Source organism: Biomphalaria glabrata, chromosome 7 (assembly GCF_947242115.1).
Source record: "Biomphalaria glabrata chromosome 7, xgBioGlab47.1, whole genome shotgun sequence".
In the NCBI taxonomy this organism is placed as follows: domain Eukaryota; kingdom Metazoa; phylum Mollusca; class Gastropoda; family Planorbidae; genus Biomphalaria; species Biomphalaria glabrata.
This window is the reverse complement of record NC_074717.1, coordinates 7,906,358-7,930,122: the sequence shown is the minus strand read 5'-3', so window position 1 is coordinate 7,930,122 and position 23,765 is coordinate 7,906,358. Positions and strand designations below refer to the sequence as shown.

At 38.2% G+C, this 23,765-nt stretch overlaps 1 protein-coding gene across 2 annotated transcripts in view; it reads left to right on the top strand.

Annotated features, from left to right (window-relative positions):
- Nucleotides 1–23,765, top strand: part of LOC106063758 (uncharacterized) — a 167,698-nt gene that overhangs the window by 39,722 nt on the left and 104,211 nt on the right. For both annotated transcript variants that reach the window (XM_056034494.1, XM_056034495.1), the window contains exons 2-3: nt 10,489–11,207; nt 18,469–18,526. In XM_056034494.1, the coding sequence (XP_055890469.1) occupies nt 11,205–11,207; nt 18,469–18,526 (61 nt within the window). In that variant the 5' untranslated portion in view covers nt 10,489–11,204. The remainder of the gene's footprint in view (nt 1–10,488; nt 11,208–18,468; nt 18,527–23,765) is intronic.

Sequence of the window (23,765 nt, the reverse complement as noted above, 5' to 3'; positions counted from 1 at the left end):
GTAGTGTATCTGTAGCGCAATGCTGTAGTTAACTGGGAATAACCGTTTTCTTTTAAAGACGAACCCTTACAAGACTCAGTACGCGGCTTGCAGCCCTTACGAGGACATTTCGTCTGTAGGAGGAGGCAGAGGAGAGGGGTACTCATAGTTGGACTTGTACTCCAAGCCAAGCAAATCTCCATGGGTACTCTCTAGTCCCTATGTGGTGTATTCGATTTCAAATTCATTGATATAATTTAATTATGTTCATTTCTTTAATCGATTACTTTCATGAAACGGCATCATTAGTTGGTGAAAAATATATATAAAAAACAAACTATTGCACTTAGGCCTAACTACATTTTTTTTTGTATTTGTATCTATCCATCTATCAATCAATCAATCATTCTGTCTGTCTGTACATTCAACCAATCGTCATCAAATTTAGCATTCGGGCTCATGCTGATGACAACACACGAATCATTAAAAAAAAAATCATAGTCAATCAGTCGTAATTAATTAATATTGTTTTATGAAGGAAATGTACTAAGCTAAGGGGAAATACACTTGATTGACCAAAAATCTATTAGCAGGCTATATAAGCATTGGAAGAAATGGACAGAGTAGTTTCACTAGAATTGAAAGATATCTAGTGTGGAATAGAATAATTTTACATTTTAACTACGATGATATCAAAGACTATTTGTTTATACATTAATTATAAAGAAAACTTTGTCATTGATTTGGTAATTAACATTTGTCTTAATCACCAGTTAAGAAAAAGACAATTAAATAGTAAAACAGACACCCAACCCTCAGACTTTTCACTTCTAAAAATATTCACTACTTTTTAGTGCGTTTTATTAAAAACTTTTTTATTTACTATTTATTACTTTGTCCTTTAGGTTAGTAAAGTCAAGTATAGTGTATCACTGCGTAGATATAGGATGTTTTTGATAGGGCCCTGATTTCTGCAGCTTGTACTACTTGTCATGCTCGCATTGATTACACTTCTGGTTAATCTGTTTTCTCACAGTTTCTCTCCTTCCTCGCCTGCTAAATGGTTCGTGTGATACATTCTATCTTTTCTCTCGCTCTATAGCCCTCTCTCTTTCTTTTTTGTCTTTTTCTCATTCCCCTTTTTTTTCTACACTCTTTCTCTCTTTTTCTTTCTCTCTCTCTCTCCATTTTTCACGCTCTTCTCTCGTTTTCTATTATTCTTTCTCTTTTTTCTCTTACTTAGTAGTTTTGCTTTCAGGACAGCTTAAACCCCCAAATAGAAATTACATGCTTTAATAATAAAAAATGCTTTTTTTTATTGTGTGTAGGCATGCAAATAAGAAGAAAATAAATAATTTTTCTTTAAATCTTATCAACTTTTTGTGAAAAAAAAAAGGGCGGGGGGGGGGGGGGGCTATTTTTAGCTAAAAAAATGAAAAAATTTTCATGTCAAGATTTCTTGAAAACTACAAAGATAGTTCAATAAAACTTCAGCTGTTGATTATTATATACTAATAGCAGATTGTGAAGCAGAATTAACTTTATTCATTGTATAGAAAAAAAGTTATAGCTCTAAACATGGTTGTGACCCATTATTTTAAGTTTTTATAGGGGGGGGGTAGGCATTGAAAAAAAAATTACTCTAAAAGTTTTCAACCTTTTGTATTTAATCTGCTTCACTTTTATACTTGTATAAACAACATTATTTGTGCCAAATTTCAAGGTAAAATATTCATAAATAATTTTTTAATCACGCCATCTCTGAACAAAAAAAAAATATGAAAATTGTTAATAGGAGAAAACAGCAAAAACCAACAATCTCTGTGGTAAAAACTAAGATAGTATACAAAATATAAAAAAAAATTATTTAAAATACTTCCACCTTTAATTAGGACATGTATTACATCAAATCATTCAGAAATGAATGCTGTATAATAAGTCTCTCTCTCTCTCTCTCTCTCTCTCTCCGTCTCTCTCTCTCTCTCCCTCTTATGGCATGCTAATTCGATTTTCTCCGTTATTTTGTCACTGTCACTTGCTCTCTCTCTCTCTCCATTTCTTCTCTGTTCTTTGACTCCTTTTCTCCCGGAGATCAGTTTCTTTTAGTCCCCTGGACCCCCACACCTCACCCACCACCTCCTCCCCCTCTTACTTTCAATTAAATGATCGTCTCCATAATCACCGGATCGCAAGTCGGCCATCTTATCAAAACAGCATAAATCGAGGCTGGACGAGCCTCTCGCGCATAATGGGCCCACTATGGGATAATGTTTGGGGGCCCCTCTCCGCCACCCGCCGTACTCCCTGCGCCCCTCTCCACTGTCCTCCTCATCCCCAACCTCCACCTACCCGACCCCTATCCATTCATCCATCATCAGTCGACGTAATAATTGACTTGATGGATGGGCTGGATACAGTGTGCATGTGTGTGTGTGTGAGCTTTGTTTCTGTGTCTGAGTGTTTGTGTTGGCTTGGGACTGGTCCGCCATTTTTTAGGTGACGTCAGAAGCTGACTTTTTAACTTAATTTTTTTTTTCCCAAGACCTAATGTTCATATTCAATTCGGTATTGGAAGTTTTGTCCATTTCATAATCGATTTCAGACATGTTTTTAAAGAGTCGATTCCGATAAGGAATCGAGAGGCGTCATTTCTTTGAGGACGAGAAAAAAAAAGTTCTCTCGTTGCCTTTCTCAGTTCCCATGGTGACTTCGAAAAAAAAATCTCAATGCGATTTTTTTCACTTTTTAACATTCCATCTTCCATGAAAGCAAGGTACTACAAATCCATCCTTCAATATACCATTAACAATTCCGGAATTCGAACTCCCAACACGAGAATTGTCATCTACACTGTTAGCAGTTATAGATGGTTTTTATTACTAAAACCTGTCTCCCTCTTACGAGTACGGATTGGTTAGATGGAAATACGCAACGACCTGCTTTATAATTCGTTGTTGTTAGAGCTTGAACTATTACGACATCGGCCATTGGTTCAAATCTTCGCCTGACATACTTTAACCAAAATTCTATTTCATTTTTGCTTAAATGTAATACCTGTATGAAATGTAGATTTTATGATTATTTAGGCTCTATCACTGTTGTTACTTATTTTTATATTAACAACTCTAGCTCTGGAAATAACGTGACATTTAATATAATTTAAAAAAAAAAAGCTAGTATCAGAGATCTAGAAATTAGGCAACACAAACCATAGCTTAGGGCGCCCAAGAAACATTTAGTACTGACATATAATATCTGGACTTACAATTACAAAGGTTCCACAAGGTCCTATATTTCAAATAGCTTAGGGTCTTTCAAAGTGTTAAGTACGGTACTTAGTATAATGTAAGTATGGGGTCCGGGATAACACTAGACTAAGACTGCTTTATTGATCCTTACGGAAATTTCTTGTGATTACAAGGACTCTTTTCTCATATACAGACAACACAACAGAAAAATACTCATAAATACAACAGACATAACATAAAGAGTTCATTCAGCTACTACACACAGGCATCTTGTTGTTTTTCATGTTCCCTGATCAACGAGTGGCGGTGATATAGTCTGACCGAGTGAGGTACGAACGAGTTTTTGTATCGCTCTGTTCTTGTTTTGATTGACAGCAGTCGCCCATTTCGCGACGACAAGTTATTCCGTATGTTAGCAGATTTTGTATAGTCGCGCCGTAAGAAGTATCTAGGATCTTCTTGTTTAGTTTAAAGCTATTGAGTTTGTATAAAAAAAATAGTCGCTGGGCTGTTGTTGTTTTTTTGCCAGAGTTCCATGGTGATAGATAGCTCCTTAAAAAAGTGTACATATATGATACATTTTAGAAGGATGTCTTAAAAGGAACACAGTGTAAAGTAGAGGATAAATATAAAAGGTTGTTAGATATGTTAGTGTTGCTTAATAACATGACTTATTGATGTAGTCAATTCTGTCACTTGGTATCAGATGACGGTACAAACAAAAGCTACTATGCCGTTCAGTATCACAACAAAAAGCCCTTTGCTGTTCAGTATCACTTCTTGAGGTCGCCAGCAAGAAGCTCTTTGTCTTTCAGTATCACTTCTTGAGGTCGCCATCAAAAAGCTCTTTGTATTTCAGTATCACTTCTTGATGGCGCCATCAAAAAGCTCTTCGTCTTTCAGTATCACTTCTTGATGGCGCCATCAAAAAGCTCTTTGTTGTTCACTATCACTTCTTGATGGCGCCAATAAAAAGCTCTTTGTCTTTCAGTATCACTTCTTGATGGCGCCATCAAAAAGCTCTTTGTTGTTCAGTATCACTTCTTGATGGCGCCAATAAAAAGCCGTTCATTTTTCAGGACACTAGCATTATATGTTCTGCTTCCATGCTTGCTTACTTAGGCGCGCGCGCACGCGCACGCGCGCGCGCGCACACACACACACACACACACACACACACACACACACACACACACACACACACACACACACACACACACACACACACACACACAATAGTTCTTGACACATTTTGAGGCTAGCAAGCAGTGACCCGGAAACGTTACCCCAAGACCTTGGTGTCATGGCAACCAAACAGCGTTTGGTCAATACATTTTATTTCTTTTCTTGTTTCTTCCGCGCTTCTCAAATGTATTGAAACATCTTCAGTATCCCAGCTCTTCTTGCACGGAGGTGGAAAGGTTAATTACTTTTTTTTTTTTAATTTGCTAAAACATTTTTTAAGAACTCATTAAATTGAGCCAAATAATTTTTTTTTTAATTGATAAATTTATTGAGCCAATTATACTTTATCTTCATCTTGGATGACCTTGTTTGACCTTGTATTGATTTCATTAAGGTCACCCAGTGTCAAACTTTATTCGATTTAAACCGGAAGTTCTTTTCTGGAGCCCTTTTTTTAAACATGAACAGTTCTTTTCTCTGGCTTGTTCCGATGCTAATGTCTGTTTTAATTGTTTCGGATTTTTCTTCTGCTCTCCCAATGTCATCATTATTCATTTTGGAAACACTCTGTGTGTGTGTGTCTCGATGTGTGTGTGTGTGTCTCGATGTGTGTGTGTGTGTGTGTTTGAGAAAGTTTTATTTTTAAAGATGTTTACAGATTCTGGTTCTAGATGGGGCAGAAGACTTCAATTGAAATCTCTCCCAGAACTTGCGGGTCATTTAATGTTCATATGGTGATATAATGCTTACAGGTTGATGTAATATTGATGTAGTGATATAATGCTGATAGGGTGATGTAGTGTTGATTTTTGGTGCAGTGCTGGTAGCTGGTGCAGTGCTGGTAGGGTGACGTAATGTTGGTATGGTGATTAATCTATCTATCTACTGTCTGTCTGCCTGTCTGTCTGTCCATTCACGCATCCATCCATCCATCTATCTATGCAATAACTACCTATCTATCTATTTTTCTGTCACTGTCTGTCAATACATAGGTCCGTCCGTCCTTCCAACCGTTTGTCTGTCTGTCTTATCTAATTTTATGTGATTTGATAAAACGTACTGTTTTCATTGGAGACTAGGGGGACTGTGTCGTATCAATCATCATCCTGTAGTTATCTTTCCTTTGTTCTTCTGTAAATCATCCCCCCCCCCGTCCACTTTGTAGTGCCCAGCACACACTCTCGCACTTAATAAAAGACTTAGATAGGCATTCACATCCACGTCTGACCAATGGTTAAGGGAAGTTTCGGGTTAAAGCACTTTTAAACCTCATATTCTCCCACCATCCAGAACTAAAGTCAATAATGTCTTTGAAATGATGTCCTAGTCTCCCCCCTAGAGTCGAACTGGCGACCTTCAGCTATCAGCCAAGCATTTTATTGCTCGGCCACATTTGTCTCGAGTAGAGTTTCAATGCCAGTTTTCGAGTGCGATCATGTGACCAGCTTAACGATGTAAAAGATCTACTGTCTTGACATGTATACAGTGATTCTCAAATCTCTGAAGATGTTTTATCATTTCACGTGGCACTGCTTCACCTTCATCCTAACATTTCTTTTACGAAAGGATTAGCTCGCCGTTACTGAGTAGAGTAATCTTAGCGGTGCCCCATGACAAGCTGTAGATTGAGAAGCGTTTTGAAACGAGGTCAGATTCACTTTGAGCAGGGCCCAATTAGAAACGATATATGATTTTATAAAAAAAAATAAGAAAAGGAATTTAAAAACAAAAGGAAACAATCTTTCCTCTGATTTAAATCTTGACCAATCTTTTAAGTTTTTTTTAAAGCCAAAATCTCTAGTACTTAGCCAACTTGCTCTGAATTCACCGAGCTTACATTCTTCTTTCCAATTCCTTATTGTTTCCACATCCTTCCTTCAACGTGTCTGTATCACGTGATAGTCCCTCTCGTGTCACATTTCATTGGAGACGTCTGCAACTCTTGTTTTATGACGTTATTATTTCTACTTTTGTTACATTCTAGTGCGTGTCACCACTGGGTCCAATTTTTTTTTTTTTTTATATTTACGACCACTATCAGCAGCGATTGGAGACGCGGTGGTTGAGCGGTAAAGCGCTTGGCTTCCGAATTGGAGTCCCGGGTTCCAATCGTGGTGAAGACTGGGATTTTTAATTTCGGGATCTTTGGGCGCCTCTGAGTCCACCAAGCTCTAATGGGTACCTGACATTAATTTGGGAAAAGTAAAGGCACTTGGTCGTTGCTCTTGCCACATGACACCTTCGTTAATCGTTGTCCACTGAAACAGATTACCTTTACATCATCTGCCCTATAGATCACAAGGTCTGAAAGGGGTACTTTTCATTTTTTTTATCAGCTGCGATAAGTCTGTGACCACTACCTGTGTATCTTGTGTCATACAAAATAGACAGTATTAGCATGACTGAAGTGCACTTTTTTTAAAACAAACATGCTGAATATCGAGTTGATCGAGACCAATAGTCTTAGAAGGCCTGAATACCTGGCCAGTGGAGACCAATAGATTGTTGCCACGTCACAGGTCTGTACGACGTGACAACGAGCTATCGTTTTTTCGCCGCCCACAGGTTGTGACGTCGCAGGTCAGTGTTGAGGCCTACTATAATGAATTGTCTCGAGTTGATAGTGTGTGATGTCATGAACAGAGAAAAAAGTTTGTATGTGTTGCTATGACAGAGTTCAGAGGTGATAACACATAGTTACAGCACAACACGTGGGCGTCAGTGGATTAGAAAACTAGTCTGCATAGTTTCAAGATTAGACTTTTAGGAGGACTGTGGCAGTGCTGTATGAACGATATATTTTCAATCCATTGCTTTTTGGAGTTTCAAACAATATTTCATTTATGAGTGTAGCTATGGTTTCAATGTTGGAAAATTAATGGATAGTTGGTAAGGCTTTAACAGGGTGTATAGTACACATACGTATCTATTTGCATTCATACAAATCCGCTGATAGCGCTATATAACCAATATAAAATATCTGTGTTTGATGCCACAATAGTTGAATAGGCTAAAGCAGGGGTGGGCAAATTACGGCCCGCGGGCCACATGCGGCCCGCCGGAGTGTTTTATGCGGCCCGCCGACACCTACAGAAGTCAGGTGTGCCCACAGTATATACTTTTAAAAATGCAAATATATTAAAAATAATATAAATATAAATAATTGAAACTGTCATTATAAAAAGTTTCAAGCAAACGAAGACTATGCTTATTGGCTATACATCAATACACTGAATTCAAAACACAATCTCTGATCAGTTTTATTCAATGCTATAAAGAACTGTGTTGAATGTTGGGTATGCTTGGAACAAGATGGCAAGGGTGACAACTGGTGGAGCTCAGTCATCGACTGAGTAAAATGGTGTGTTTTTTTTAATACCCAACCATAAACTTTAAACAGGAAAGTTTACCCAAAGCTGCATAAAATTTCAACTTCATAATTCAAATGTCCTTATAATCGAACTTATTATAGCTAGGGTGTTTTAACCACAGGTAGTTTCAATTAAGAACACAATAATCCTATATATCCGCTATCTAAGCATGGGCAAGGTAAACGAGAACATTTTAAAATCTCAAGGAAGAAATTGTTATGTTACATGAAAAACACTGACTGTGACTTTGTTACCAATATTTCTAATGAAGAGTGGAAGACAGATTTCATGTTTCATAATTGCCATTGCAATGAGTTCCTTGCATATGAAATGTAAATGGATGTTAAATCTTTTCAAACAAGGCCATCCCATTTCTACAAGCAAGCAAAAGAAAACATGTTTTGTCATTTTCCTTTGCTGAAAGGTGAAATTATTTCTAGTGAAATGATTAAAAGTACACTTATTTAGATTCCTTAATTTTGCAATTTATCAAAGCAAGTTTTAACACGTCGAGAACCAGTTTTCAATACCATTAGCTCACCATTTAGTGCAAAAGCTGATTTAGCTCCAGAGGACATATCTCCGAGCAAAGAGAATTTCCAGTTAGTACTTCCACAGGAGTCTTATGAGTGCCAGAATCTGTATGTCAACACTTTACAAAATGTGCTGCTTTTCACACTATTTGTGTACACATACATCTGTTCTTCTTCTTCTTTGTTCTCATTTTACATGTTGGAGGGTTCAGATCAGTAATTCTATATCTAAGATGTTTTCCAGATACAGGCAGTTCTCCGAATAGTTTTGGTTCTATAGGAGGGCTTTGGGGCCAGAGTCCTGTTCGGGTCTATGATTTAGTATGCACCATTGAAGGACATGGTCAGCATTTCTCTGGTGATGCCCCAAAAGGACATGTTTCGCTCGTCCCGACATTAACTTCCGAAACATATATTGTCTCATCCAGTGAACAAGCATTATATTTTGGGTGGGGGGAAACTAAACAAGTATAATTACTGGTCGACTGACGGTAATTTGACAACAGTCACAAGGGTAACAACTAGTAATCTAGTTCCACAGTTCCGGAACATTATGTACGAGTGTAAAAAGTAAAATACTGCACATTAAGTACAACTGTATATTAGTGGGGTTATTGTAATATAAAAAGACAACAGTAATTTAAAAAAATATTAATTGATTTCAAAAATTGCTAAATCTTCTCGTAATTCCTTAACGTGGAGTGTGGAATAAAAGAAACGTGAATATAATACAGTGTAAATATGAATTAAAAGTTAGCTTAAGTATATTTCTAAGTTGTATATACATATGCGGCCCGCCATTTCCAAATTTTAAGAAATGCGGCCCTCGATCCAAAAAGGTTGCCCACCCCTGGGCTAAAGGATAGGTAAAGGTGATAACAGTGTTGGCCGAGTGGTAAAGCGAAGGGTCCCGGGTTCGAATCTCGCTGAAGACTGGGATTTTTTTAAATTTCGGGATTTTTAGAGCTCCGCTGAGTCCACCCGAATGACACTAATTTGGGAAAAGTTAAGCAAAGTAAATGGTTGTTCGTTGTGACACCATTGTTAATCATGTGCCCTCCTCTAGGGACACTTTACATATAAATTTCCCGGCAGCATCACCGCAAAGGAAACGAGCTCTGTGATTTCATTATGCTCTGAGAACAGATGTTTCGAGAGCCGGATAGATCACAATCTGTATGTGACTTGATTGGGCATCCCTGCTCTATGGTAATACAGACTAAGACTTAGTAGGACTAGAGTTAAATTTAATTTCCTTCCTTCAATATAATGTTTTCAATTTCTATGAAACATAATATGTTACTTTAGGCAATATATTAAACTGTACTTTAAGCACTATGATATACTTTAGCTTAGGGGCTATACATTAAACTTTAGCTTAAATACTCTTTTTGGCTGTAGTTTAGGCAATATATTATACTGTACTTTAAGCACTATGATATACTTTAGTTTAGGGGCTATACATTAAACTTTAGCTTAAGCACTCTTTTTGGCTGTTGTTTTGTACTGTAGTTCAGGCTGTTTCGTATGCTGTAGTTAAACGCCTTTGTCTACTCTCTAGATTTGACTGTAGTTTGGACGGTAAACTCTTCAAATTATTAATGTTCCATGACGTCGCTTCTTTGTTTTAGCACTGAGCCTAAAAATAAAAAAATGTTATTTATCGACGTTTTGTCTTGTCCTCTGACTGTCCTTTTTGTCCTCCATAAAATATGGAGGTCCTCCTCTCTCACTTTAGACTTACTCTGATGTGTAACATAGCGTCTTTCTCTCCCACAGACACACACACATACACACACATGTGTGTGCCTGCATCCCTCCTCATTACAGCGAGAAGATACTCCGCCACACTCTTGTTGTCTTTTATGTATCAGGACTAGGGTTTCGTTCAAACCGCGGCCCGCCATATTAACCTCGAATGTCACACGTGTAACTGATACCCCGGATGTCAACTTGCTGACATTTGAAGACAAGTGACTGACGGATTTACCCCACAAAGCGGAACGAGGAATTTTTTTTTATGTTGCGTGTGTGTGTGTTTGCGTGTTGTGTTTGTCGCTTTTCAAATCGTGTTGTGTTCATAACTTGTAACATTGTGTCTAAGCGTGCTTGTGTTTCAGTTACTGTGTCATTTTGACTTATATTACTCTTTTTTTTTCTTTTTTTTTTCAGCTTTGATACCTGAGCGGAGTGCTGCCTGCCCACGCTTCCCAGAGACATTGGATCAGACGATGCCCATGGCTTGAAGAGCCTCATGGAAACACAAGCTTCGCGTGAAGTTGTTGTTACAGCTGGATGCGATGCTGCACGTTGCAGCGAACGTCTGGTCATTGAATACATCGCTTAAAGTGACTATCTGATGGTCAGTTGATGCTCGTCCCCTGGTGATTTCAACTTTCATGGACTACATCGTCTTTTCTTTTTAACGATTAAAATGTTGACTTGACAGGCATGTGTAATAGACTTGGGAACCAGATCTAATATCGTTCCACCTTGGTGACATGCAGGGATATTTCAACTCCTTTTTGAAAAGGGGCTAACAATGACCTTGACTTTCTCTTCTGAAACCAGAAGGTCAAATAAAGCATCACCAAAGTTATGTTGCTACTAAATAGATCTACATATTCTTTCTGTGAATTTTTTGATGGATTTCTGATGTTTCTACTCAAGGCGCATTTAAAATAGATGTACTTAATTCTGTGGATCTTGTGATATTTCTGATGTCATTCTCGGTGCCGTGTAGGGCAAAGAAGGTAGCGGTGAGAATCGTACAGTTGGGATTACATTGTTGGAGTGATGATGGTGACATCTTGGAGTAGCTGCTGCTGTTGTTGGTGGGCGATGTGGTGTTGATTGTTAGACGCTGAGTACCGGATGTACCACTGACTATGGTGAGTAGCTTTGTTATCTAAATCTATATGTCTTATGTTGAAATTGAAACGCACAGAGAGAGAGAGAGAGGTGGGAGAGGAAGGGAGAGAGAGAAAGAGGAAGTGAGGGGAGTTGGGGCAACGTTCATTTTGACAGCAAATGTTTTGATCATAAAGTGATTTTGTTTATCATCCTGCAAAATACCTAGGAATTTTCCGTCCTTCGGGGCCCGGGGGTTTGTCCTCTTTGGGGATCCCTGAATTTTGCGTAATATTAAATCTTTAATGTAAAAACCACTCATTATTGGCCCCCCCCCCTTAAGTGGGGGCCCGGGGGGATTTTTAAATTCTCCACAGTCCTCCCCCCACCCTAGCTACGCCACTGTACACGATGGCGTCTCTTAGTTACCTTTGCTTCTCTAGTTTGATCGTGGTGTTTCATGACTGTTTATGTCTGCCATTGCTTAACTTGCTCAATCTAAGCTGCCCTTGGCAACACATGCCCTACGCTGTCCCTTTGTCTTCTCAACATATGTTTGTCGAAAGCTGCCCTTTTCTGCACTTGCTTGTTTAATTCCACATTAGTCGTCCTAATCTTGACGACAAGTTCTGCTGCTGTTTGTTTAATTTCACATTAGTCGTCCTAATCTTGACGACAAGTTCTGCTGCTGTTTGTTTCATTCGACATTAGTCGTCCTAATCTTGACGACAAGTTATGCTGCTGTTTGTTTAATTCCACATTAGTCGCCCTTATCTTGTTAATAAGTTATGCTGCTGTTTGTTTAATTCCACATTAGTCGCCCTTATCTTGTTAATAAGTTATGCTGCTGTTTGTTTAATTCCACATTAGTCGCCCTACCTTGCTGACAAGTTCCGCTGCTGTTTGTTTAATTTCACATTAGTCGCCCTAATCTTGACGACAAGTTATGCTGCTGTTTGTTTAATTCCACATTAGTCGCCCTACCTTGCTGACAAGTTATGCTGCTGTTTGTTTAATTTCACATTAGTCGCCCTAATCTTGACGACAAGTTATGCTGCTGTTTGTTTAATTCCACATTAGTCGCCCTAATCTTGCTGACAAGTTATGCTGCTGTTTGTTTAATTCCACATTAGTCGCCCTTATCTTGTTAATAAGTTATGCTGCTGTTTGTTTAATTCCACATTAGTCGCCCTAATCTTGCTGACAAGTTATGCTGCTGTTTGTTTAATTCCACATTAGTCGCCCTTATCTTGTTAATAAGTTATGCTGCTGTTTGTTTAATTCCACATTAGTCGCCCTACCTTGCTGACAAGTTATGCTGCTGTTTGTTTAATTCCACATTAGTCGTCCTAATCTTGACGACAAGTTATGCTGCTGTTTGTTTAATTCCACATTAGTTGTCCTAATCTTGCTGACAAGTTCCGCTGCTGTTTGTTTAATCAGTGAAAAAAGATGGTAACACCTTCAAAGCCACTTCTGTTATAATTAGGCATCCACTCTCCCAGGAGCTTAGTTATGATCACACTATAATTAGAAGACACAAAATAAATTATTTATTTAACTTTAACTGTAAAAACATTAATTGGCCTATTTATAAATACAAAATCTTACTATGAAATAAGTTTTTACATTTGCAATCACGGAGTCCTATTTTCATGTCCGTATTTGTATTAAAAATTTAATTCTACTAGACAAGATCCGATCACGGATACCAATCTCAACAATTATAAGTCAACACAAAAACTGGAAATAGCTCCGAAATATATAATAATAACTACAATATCTTTGATTTATAAGGCAGAATGAGTGCAGTGTTTCACATGGCCACACAAACCCTGTTGCGACATGCATATTTTTCCACAACTGATGCAGATAAAGCTGTCGTCCGCCGGAGGTCTAATTAAATAACTAAATGAAAAAATGTCTCAAAATTTTGAAGTTAAAGTTTGTACCAATTCGAAGCTATCGTCAAAAGCACTCTATCCACTTTATTGAATTACAGCCAATGTTGACAGTTTTTAACGTATGACGGGGAGAATAACTGAAGCTTACTGAAGCATGGTGCAGTGCCAACGGATGTGTTCATTGTAACATCGCTAAAACTAGAGTGACAGTAGATCAAAGTACAGTTACAGTGACTTTGCCTTGTTTCCTATCCAAGAGATCTTGCTAGCAGCTAGTCCGTTGACATAGTGTTCTGCAAGTGCAGCTTCACATCACGTGATAGTTGATAATCATCATCATCATAGCCCCTTATATGTTGCATAGTCTCTCATTGATTGCCCATTGATCGATATAAAAAAAATAATTAAAGTAAAATGTTATCAGTTTAAAAAAAAACACACAACATAACAACTAAACAATGTGGAACCTTTTTTTGACAGCTATCGGTATTTATAAAAATTCAACGCGGCACTGTAAGTTCCAAGTCCCCATTCCTTTCAATTTGGTAAAATCTGGCCAAATTTATTAGATTTAAAATATCTACCTGTTGCTGACGTCGTTGACTTATAGCACCAATCTGCTGATAAACAACTGTTGGCGTATTATAATTTTAATATCGAACTTGAAATAACTCGAACAAAAGTTCTCTTTTAAAACAAAATTACATGTAACTTTTATTACCATCTAGACCAGTGATTCCCAAAGTGGTCTATATAGACCCCCAGGGGTCTACGAGACAAAAAAGTTTGGGAACCACTGATCTAGACAATGTGAACTTGAGATGAAATGAAATAAAATGATATTTAAAGAAACCTAACCAGCAATAAAAACACGCCTTTACACTCTCGCTTCTTTGGGTCGTCTGGCGTACGTAGCACTACTTACGGCAGTGCCGCTTATCTTGCATCATTCTACAAGACTAACATTAACTTAATGCTCTTTATCTACGACTAACATTAAAATACTCCCTTTCCATATCACATAGGAAACACACACACACTTAATAACACCGCCCCAGCACGCTTCCGGTTAATTTTGCGAAACATTTGGTAACATGGTACAGAATTCCATGATTTCCTTTGTGTTTTCACAAAGTATTGCAAACGTTTTTTAGCACAATATTTTATATAGCACATTAAATAATAACCATACAAAAAATTCTAAAAAACAAAAACAAAAAAAAAACTCCACCTTTAATTTGACAACTTTTCGTAACAGTAATTATATTACTCTTAATAACTATTGAAAGATGGATTTTAAAAAAATGTATGATTTTTACCCCGCCCTAATTGTACCCTCCTCACGAAACAAATCCTGGTTAAGCGAATGTATAACTCCACTCAGTGTATATATTATTCTAATGATAGGCTTATAGACCCAAATTTTACAAGACGGGGTTCAATATGTTCCTGAACATCTATGTATTTATTATTTATTAAACTCTTGATTGAATAAGGCTTACATGCGGGGATGCCCGCTGACGTAGATCAGTTCGAGAGAAAGATTGCCTGACCAAATTTAATTTTAGAAGATATTATTTCCGAAAAATTATAACGGTCAAACTAGTGTTTACCCAGTGTGGCCAATCAGCTGAAATTCTTTTCTCAAGGACATACATCCACTGTCGAATTTCTAGGAAAATTGTTAGAGCTGTTTTTTTTTTTTTTTTTTGGGGGGGGGGGGGGGGTTGAGTGTCCATATAGGTTCCAGTTCATGTGAAGAAGTTGCAAGCTGAGAAGAGGAATTGTAAAAATAGTTTCATGCACTCTTTTTTTTTCCCCTCTGTAATGGACCTCATTCACCAATCGTAAACAAACAACATTTAGCCACGTGATTCTCTATCTCTTCTATACAAATTACGATCTAATTTTTAATACACAATGGCTATCACGTGACAGTTTTTTTTCTCGTTGTTTTATCATTGTTATCACGTGACTAAATGTTGTTTGTTTACAATTGTGGAAAGAGGTCCATTGCGTATCGTAACACCCTGTCAGTAGTTGGCGTTAGAAATGGGCCTTTTAGTGTCAGTCCCATGGAAAGGGAAGCTTAACTTTTGTTTATTTAAATGTTGATGGTTTATTTTTCCAAAACTTTCATGTTTTCATGTGAGACGATATTTGTTGTGTATTTGGGCAATCTTCTAGTCTCGTAACAACCTTATGAAATTCTACTTTGTATGGCTCAGCCTCCTTGAGTAGACAGTGTAGCAGAAGGGGAAGGATGAGTTGTGGTGAACTTTTGGTAACTCAGTACCTTGTATCTGTCCCTGTTGGCCTGGTCTTCATTCAGACACCTATTGAATGGATTAAGTTCCATGCAAAGAATAGAGTCTGTGTGGGTTTGAGAAGAGTCTGGTTTCGATGAAAATGTGTGATTTCTAGGAGTGACTGCGTGGTTTTGAGGAGAGTGTGTAGTTTCGATAAGAGTATGTGGTTTTGAGGAGAGTGTGTGGTTTCGAGGAGAGTGTGTGTGTGTGTTGACTAAAAAAAACCTATTAGTAATGTTTTTAAAAAGCATCCATGTTAGATTAGGGGGAAGAGGTCAGATGTAAAGAAAATGACAAGTACCCAAGGTCCACATCGATGAAACATATGAAGAGCTCTGGGATCAAACAACAATCTCATCTGCAACGTGGACAAGAGAGGGAACTTGTTTATCTGCACTCGTCCCCACTGACCAGTCCTCGCTAATTGTGTCCATTTTAAGGCCTCCACATTTTAAAGTGCCTTTCGGAAAGTGACGACTTCTAGGAGCGTCAATCGATTGGTTGTTGTCCTCCAGAGATTGCAAAGAGACAACTCTAATATCAATGAGTCCCAAGCTGTTGTGTAGGTGCTAGAGCTGAGACAACATTTATATCAATGAGTCCCAAGCTGTTGTGTAGGTGCTAGGGCTGAGACAACATTTATATCAATGAGTCCCAAGCTGTTGTGTAGGTGCTAGAGCTGAGACAACATTTATATCAATGAGTCCCAAGCTGTTGTGTAGGTGCTAAAGCTAAGACAACTCTTATATCAATGAGTCCCAAGCTGTTGTGTAGGTGCTAGGGCTGAGACAACTCTTATATCAATGAGTCCCAAGCTGTTGTGTAGGTGCTAGAGCTGAGACAACTCTTATATCAATGAGTCCCTAGCTGTTGTGTATGTGCTAGGGCTGAGACAACTCTTATATCAATGAGTCCCATGCTGTTGTGTATGTGCTAGAGCTGAGACAACACTTATATCAATGAGTCTCTTGCTGTTGTGTAGGTGCTAGGGCTGAGACAACACTTATATCAATGAGTCACTTGCTGTTGTGTATGTGCTAGAGCCGAGACAACACTTATATCAATGAGTCTTTTGCTGTTGTGTAGGTGCTAGAGCTAAGACAACTCTTATATCAATGAGTCCCATGCTGTTGTGTAGGTGCTAGAGCTGAGACAACACTTATATCAATGAGTCCCATGCTGTTGTGTAGGTGCTAGAGCTAAGACAACTCTTATATCAATGAGTCCCATGCTGTTGTGTAGGTGCTAGAGCTGAGACAACACTTATATCAATGAGTCCCTAGCTGTTGTTTATGTGCTAGAGCTGAGACAACTCTTATATCAATGAGTCACTTGCTGTTGTGTAGGTGCTAGAGCTGAGACAACACTTATATCAATGAGTCCCTAGCTGTTGTGTATGTTCTAGGGTTGAGACAACTCTTATATCAATGAGTCCCATGCTGTTGTGTAGGTGCTAGAGCTGAGACAACACTTATATCAATGAGTCTTTTGCTGTTGTATATGTGCTAGAGCCGAGACAACACTTATATCAATGAGTCTTTTGCTGTTGTGTAGGTGCTAGAGCTAAGACAACTCTTATATCAATGAGTCTCTTGCTGTTGTGTAGGTGCTAGAGCTGAGACAACACATATATCAATGAGTCTCTAACTGTTGTGTAGGTGCTAGAGCTGAGACAACTCTTATATCAATGAGTCTCTAACTGTTGTGTAGGTGCTAGAGCTGAGACAACACATATATCAATGAGTCTCTAACTGTTGTGTAGGTTCTAAGCCAAAAAAATAATAAATCATCCAACAAGCTTCCTTTAATATCGCATTGTTAAACATAGATTTTACATATTTTATTTCCATTTTCTCGCCCAACAAACAGACTAATACTGTCACTAGTCTATATATCTCTTTGAGATATAAAGTGTTTCTGTTCATAGTAAGTAAAGTAAATAGTAATCGTATTAATCGAGCTATTCGCTTGTCTCTTTTAATTTGAACTATCATTCATGGACTCTTTAGGAGATAAAAAAAGATATTAGTTTATTGCTTTAATTAAGTACTTGATTTACTCATGAGTTGTGTGTTTGTGCGCGCGTGCGCGTGTGTGTGGGGACTTTATCAATTTTTGTTCTATCTCCATATGAGTTTTGTTTTTTTAAAACCCAAAATTTGATCTATCTATGAGGTGTATTTTATTTTATTAAGTTTATATCAACTCACTCTGTCCGTCTGTTTGTCTGGTAAAACGTTTGTAGACGTTTTTCTCCCACACCCAATCTCGAAAAGTTGAAAGTTGAAATTTGGCACAATTATTTCTAGTACCTGACAAAACAAGAATCAATTTAAAACATTTAACCAATTATTTAATTAACTTTTGGTAATTTATTATATTATTTTTTTTTTAGTATCGAACAAAGGAAAGAACTTGTATTTGATTGATGTGGTGATATAAGTTGAATTAGTTCCCCTTAAGAAGGATTGAGCCCTGATTCGAATTGAACTCGTACAACGTTTTATTTAATGCATTTAAAAAGCGATCACGGCACATTCACCCGGGTACTCCTTCCTTCTTCCCCTCTCCTCCGCCTTTCCCCAACTGGTCCAGACAAGTGATAAGATCGTAACGTAGTGAGAAAGCTAAAAGCATGAAATTGCGCTCAACAAAAGCGATTGGTACAAATATCTCTAATTGCTGCTGGTCTAGACTTGATCTAGATCTATTACAAATTTAATTACATGACTGATCCAAACTAATTGATATATTTACACACTACATATAAGCTTTGTATTTTGTGTGTATTTTTTGTTTTTTCCCTTTTTTTTTTCATTTAAACCATGAATTTTTGTTTGGTGTAATTCACACATTGTGAAACAAATTTCTTAATGAATAATAAAGATTATTATTAGTATTACGTTAGAAACGAACGAGTATTCATTCTCTGGCGCTGCCAGGGTCGAGTTTCGTTTATTATTATTTTTTATTATTATTATAATTATTATTGTAAACCAAGATTTGATCTATTCGTAAGTTCTGTATGTATGTTTTCTAAACTAAGATTTGATCCACTTAAGAGTTCAATGTCTTTGTTTTGCCCCCAGAGTGAGCCACAGTACAAGATGACAAGGAGGAAGCAGTTTGCACCCAAACGTCTAAAAAGTAAGTACATGGTAGATCTGTTTCTCCTTGGTAGTAATGTTGTGGTTAGGCTTATTCTGATCGACAGTCTCCTTATCGTTTTGCTTATTCTGGATGGTTATTGACTGTGTATCCTTAGCTCTTGGGTCAGGCGCCCGCTGCTCTTTCTGTTTTCTGGTCTTCAAGAGTTGTTTCTAAGCTCTTATCCTCTCACACTCTTTTTTATTTCAGCTCATCATTCTGTTAGCCTCTTTTCGCTCTACTTCTTTCTCTCTCTTTCTTTTTCTCTCTCTCTTTTACCATGCTCTGTCTTTGGCTCTCTTTCTCTCTCTCTTTCTCTCTCTCTCTATTTTTGTTCTCTGTCTCTCTCTCTCTGTTTCTATCCTTTCTTTGTTTCTCTCTCTCTCTGTCTGTCTCTCTATTTTTTTTCTGTCTCTCTCTCTGTCTGTCTCTCCCTCTCTCTCTGTTGCTCTCTCTCTCTTTCTGTCTCTGTCTCTCGCTCCCTGTTTCTGTGTGTGTCTCTCAAGTCTCTCTTTCTATTTCTCTCTCTCCCTCCCTCCCTCCCTCTCTCTCTCTCTTTGTCTCTCTATCACTGGTTCTGTCTCTCTCTCTATTTCTATCTCTCTTTGTTTCTGTGCGTATGTGTGTCTCTCTTGTCATCTCTCCCTTTCTTGCAGTAAATCTCCCTTACTGTGTCAGATTTACTATACTAATCCACGGACCTACTCAAACTCATACACATATATACATATCAATTACATTACATTACGCAGAGCATTGCATGCATGCATAACATACATTTAGTGGCATACCGAGGGTGCTGGGCTCCCAGGACAGCAAGTTTAGTCGGCGCCACAAAACTCACATAGAATGCAAACTAAGTAAACGCATACATTACATACATACATAACAATTTCCTACATACATTTACATACATTATATACGAACTCTTTATTCTCTATTGCCCTCCATAAGGTAAAGCTTTATTTACGTGTAAGTAAATACATAATATAACGGCATCAATAACTTGTGATTAACTATATAGGAAGGTAACAACGAAACTAGCAAAAAAAAAATAAAAAAATTTGTGTTGTATCTATGGTGACTATAGAAACAGTCTTGGACTATGTTGCTGCCTGACTAAATAAGTATATTGGGGAAACTGGAAATCCGGCAGTGATCTTTGATTGGATCCTGTCTGAAAACTGCTCTCCTGGTTCTTCGCAGTCTATTGTTCAGTTGTTTTGTGTGTTGCAGATTAGCCTTTACAGTTGTTATGATCTATGTTGTTGTTTCTTTTATTATTATTATTAATGGCCAAACTCACGCCTAACATACTTAATCCAGCCTCTGGTATCATTTCATCCCCCCCCCCACCTCCCGTGCTCTCCCTCCGACTGCAAATATAACATAGCCCGCCGTCCTGTCACCGCCGACCAGAAATGGCAGCATTGAAACATCAGACTCTTCCCCCACCCCCCAACACACACACACGTTTTTTTTTTTCAATATTTTTTCCCGTCATCCCTTTCCCGCTCTAGATGTCACCGTCGTCTGCTAGAGTGAGGAGCCAGACGAGCATGGCATTTCGGCATGTCATCGTGTTGTTGCAGCCGATTGTTGTTGTTTAAAAAAAAAAAACTTAGTCTTTTAGGTTAAGGCAGAGGAGACGGGCTGCATCGTGGTGGTCAGAAGTGATGCAGACTTGACTTAATAATACAGTTCTGTTTCCCGCTACTCCCCCCCATCCTGATCCCCACCATCCCTCCTTTAGATTTGTGTGACTGAAGAGTTAGCCCACTTGTTTTCAGTTTTTGTAGATTCTAGCATTTCAGGAGTAGAAACAGAAACGATAAGGCAACGCCTGCTAGTCCGAAGGTTAAGGAGTAGTGCCAAATTTAACGGGAATTACGCAGATCCACATGTGACCTACATATTTGTTACAAAAGATGCTTACGAAGCCTTTACTGCCCTCTGGGCCGGGCAGTTATTTATTTCCAATCATGAAGCCAAAAAATAATAATAATAATTATGTCCCCAAAATTTTTAAAAAAATTGTATGGCATTGTCATCCTAATAACAATCTTCTGCCAAAAATTATTTAAAAAATTGCAAAAATTAGTTGTCTGGTATCTTTTTACTTATGTATCGAATTTGCAGCTCACTTATGTACCACTTCAACATGATGAAGGTGTCTTCCGGTATCTTAAGGTGAACTCCAATACCTAAAATAAGGCTGTTAGCACTAGTCTACCCATAGTGCCCCTCTATCAGAAAATTGATATATAAAGTATACACGGCCTTACCCATTCCTTTCTAGAGTCTAGGACGCAAGGTGGCAGAGCGGTTAAAAGCCTATTTTTTGAACTGAACGTTCTGGAGTTCGAATCTTTGTGAGGGACGTTCTTCAGTCTACGCATCTCTATTGGGTATCCGACGTTTTTTGTGGGGAAGTATGTCTTGGTCTTACGGCTATCTCTTTAACCTCTAGGCACTGAAATAGATGACCTTCACGTCATCAACCCCCGTAGAGTTCAAGGGAGACTGGGTTAATTGTCAGGTCCTTTATAACCAAGTGTGTGTGTGTCTGTTCTTTTATATTATGATAAAGTGTTAAAATAAAAAGCGTGTTTATTTATCGTTATATTTGGTATCTTCTAGACCCCATTAGAGTGACATTTGTTCAAAGATATCCCAGCAATAGAAAATAAACTCTAGGGCTGCTATAGTTTCATTACAATACTGTCCAATTCTCTCCTTCCAGAACGGTCCAGTTTGATTGATTCTAATTGACAGCTTGTTCACGAGATAACCTTCACCTTTTATGCTCCACCCCCGTTTCCTTTTTTATTCCTAAATACCCCCCCCCAACCTATTTTTATCTTTTCCTTTTCCATCTCTCTCTCTCTCTCTCTCTCTCTCTCTCTCTCTCTCTCTCTCTCTCTCTCTCTCTCTCTCTCTCTCTCTCTCTCTCTCTCTCTTAACGGCAATGATCCTGTCCTGAATTGGTTCCTTAGCTTTCTATTTGGTTCGACTTAATGCCAAGCCTGGAACTGGTGGATACGGAGGGTCCTGGGTGTGTGGGAAGGGGCGAGCAGAATGGGAATCAAGAGGTTCCCTGAGTTGGCGATAGTAATATACGTCACGACTGACCACTTCATTGTGTAGTAGGGTCACACTATCAAAGCCTCGGTGGACCAAACGTAAGTCCGAAATTAAAACCTTTCTTTGTTCTCCTTTATTTTTTTCTTAATCAATGGATATGAATAACTAACGATGCCCTTAGAGATGGGAAAGATCCATGGGCGTCGACACATTTTGCAAACGGTTGCTATGGAGTAAAGGATGGGATTTAAAGGAGTGGGTGGATCACGTGTGTCAATAGCGCTGGCTCTACGTACTTATTGCAACTGTTTCCTGGTTGACATGTGATGAGATTGGCAGACGATGATATGTCATTGACAGGTGTCAGATACAGGTGTCATAATTCTGCATGCCCACCATTTGCAACCCCCGCCTCTCACCTGATTTTATTTAAAGCGAAATCTGATGAAGTGAATATTTTGTTGTTTTTTGTGTATGATGACGAAGGGAAAATGTGAGGGGGAGGGGGAGGACGTAAATGCATGACATGCAAGCAATATGTCATGCGAGTGAAGTATGAAATGATGTTGGCCTGTGATGACATGTCTGATTATATTCAATGATGTGCATGACATTCAGGTGGCAGATTTGAAAGAGAAGGGTGCGAAGGGCAGAGAGGCCAAATCAAATAACTTTACAGTCGCTGAAGTATTTGGACCGGAAAACTATCGTAGGACTCCTGGGATATAAGAACCGGAAGTCAACCGCTGAACGCTCGGAATATTAGGACCGGAAGTCAACTCTAGGACGTCTGAGGAATAAGTACTAGACTCCAACCACAGGACGCTTGAAATAATAGAACTCCAAACCAACCGCTAGAGCTTCAGAGACATCACCTGCAGCCAAACCCTAGGCCAACTAAAATATACTCACGTGTTAGTGAAATCATATATTCGCGATGTCCAATTGTTTCGTGAAGTAAATACATTGAGATTGTCAGTGTAACTCTTTGTAGCTGTGGTTGTATTCATTCTCTGACATTACTACTGATATGAGGAGTACTGCGTCCTTTACAGGATGGCATACAGGATTCGAAAACGCGACCATAGCGACGATACCCCCATTTGTTGTTTAAAATAAAATCAAGGGTAGACTAGTTTTAATTTGAAGTAAGCAAAAAAAAAATAATTGGAGAAGACGATTTAATAAATTGATCATAGAGGTAGATCTGAGAAATTGATCTGAGAAATTGATAAAAAAAAGTTGATTCGAGCAGTGAATCTGAGAAATTGATCAAAAAAAAGTTGATTCGAGTAGTGAATCTGAGAAATGGATAAAAAAAAAAAGTTGATTCGAGTAGTAAATCTGAGAAATTGATAAAAAAAAGTTGATTCGAGTAGTAAATCTGAGAAATTGATAAAAAAAAGTTGATTCGAGCAGTGAATCTGAGAAATTGATCAAAAAAAAGTTGATTCGAGTAGTGAATCTGAGAAATGGATAAAAAAAAAAAGTTGATTCGAGTAGTAAATCTGAGAAATTGATAAAAAAAGTTGATTCGAGCAGTGAATCTGAGAAATTGATCAAAAAAAAGTTGATTCGAGTAGTGAATCTGAGAAATGGATAAAAAAAAAGTTGATTCGAGTAGTAAATCTGAGAAATTGATAAAAAAAAAAAAGTTGATTCGAGTAGTAAATCTGAGAAATTGATAAAAAAAAGTTGATTCGAGTAGTAAATCTGAGAAATTGATCAGAAAGGATGATGAGAGAAGTTGATGAGAGAAGTTGATCGAAGAAATTGATCAGAGAAGATGAACAAAGAAGTTCATAAGATTATGAAAGAAATTGATTCGAGAAGTTGGTTAGAGAGGTCAGTGAAAAGGTGATGATGATGCCTGCTAGTGTCTGCAAGTCTTTGTGTATGTCTTAGTGGTACTATCAGACGATATAGCGTGAGATCTCCTCTATGCGTGTGTGTGTGTGTGTGTTTGTGAGTGAGTGCTTTCTCTAGAAGGAAGTCTACGGCATCCTGTGTCTGGACCTGTCTGAGAGATATCAAATCTAGACCTTTCCCGACGGTTCTGTCAATGGCGGTCACTTTGACAGTTCCGGAAAGTCCAGTCATTGACGTCCTCGAGAGCTGACAGTTGAACCCCACTCTTCCACGACCCCCCCCCCAC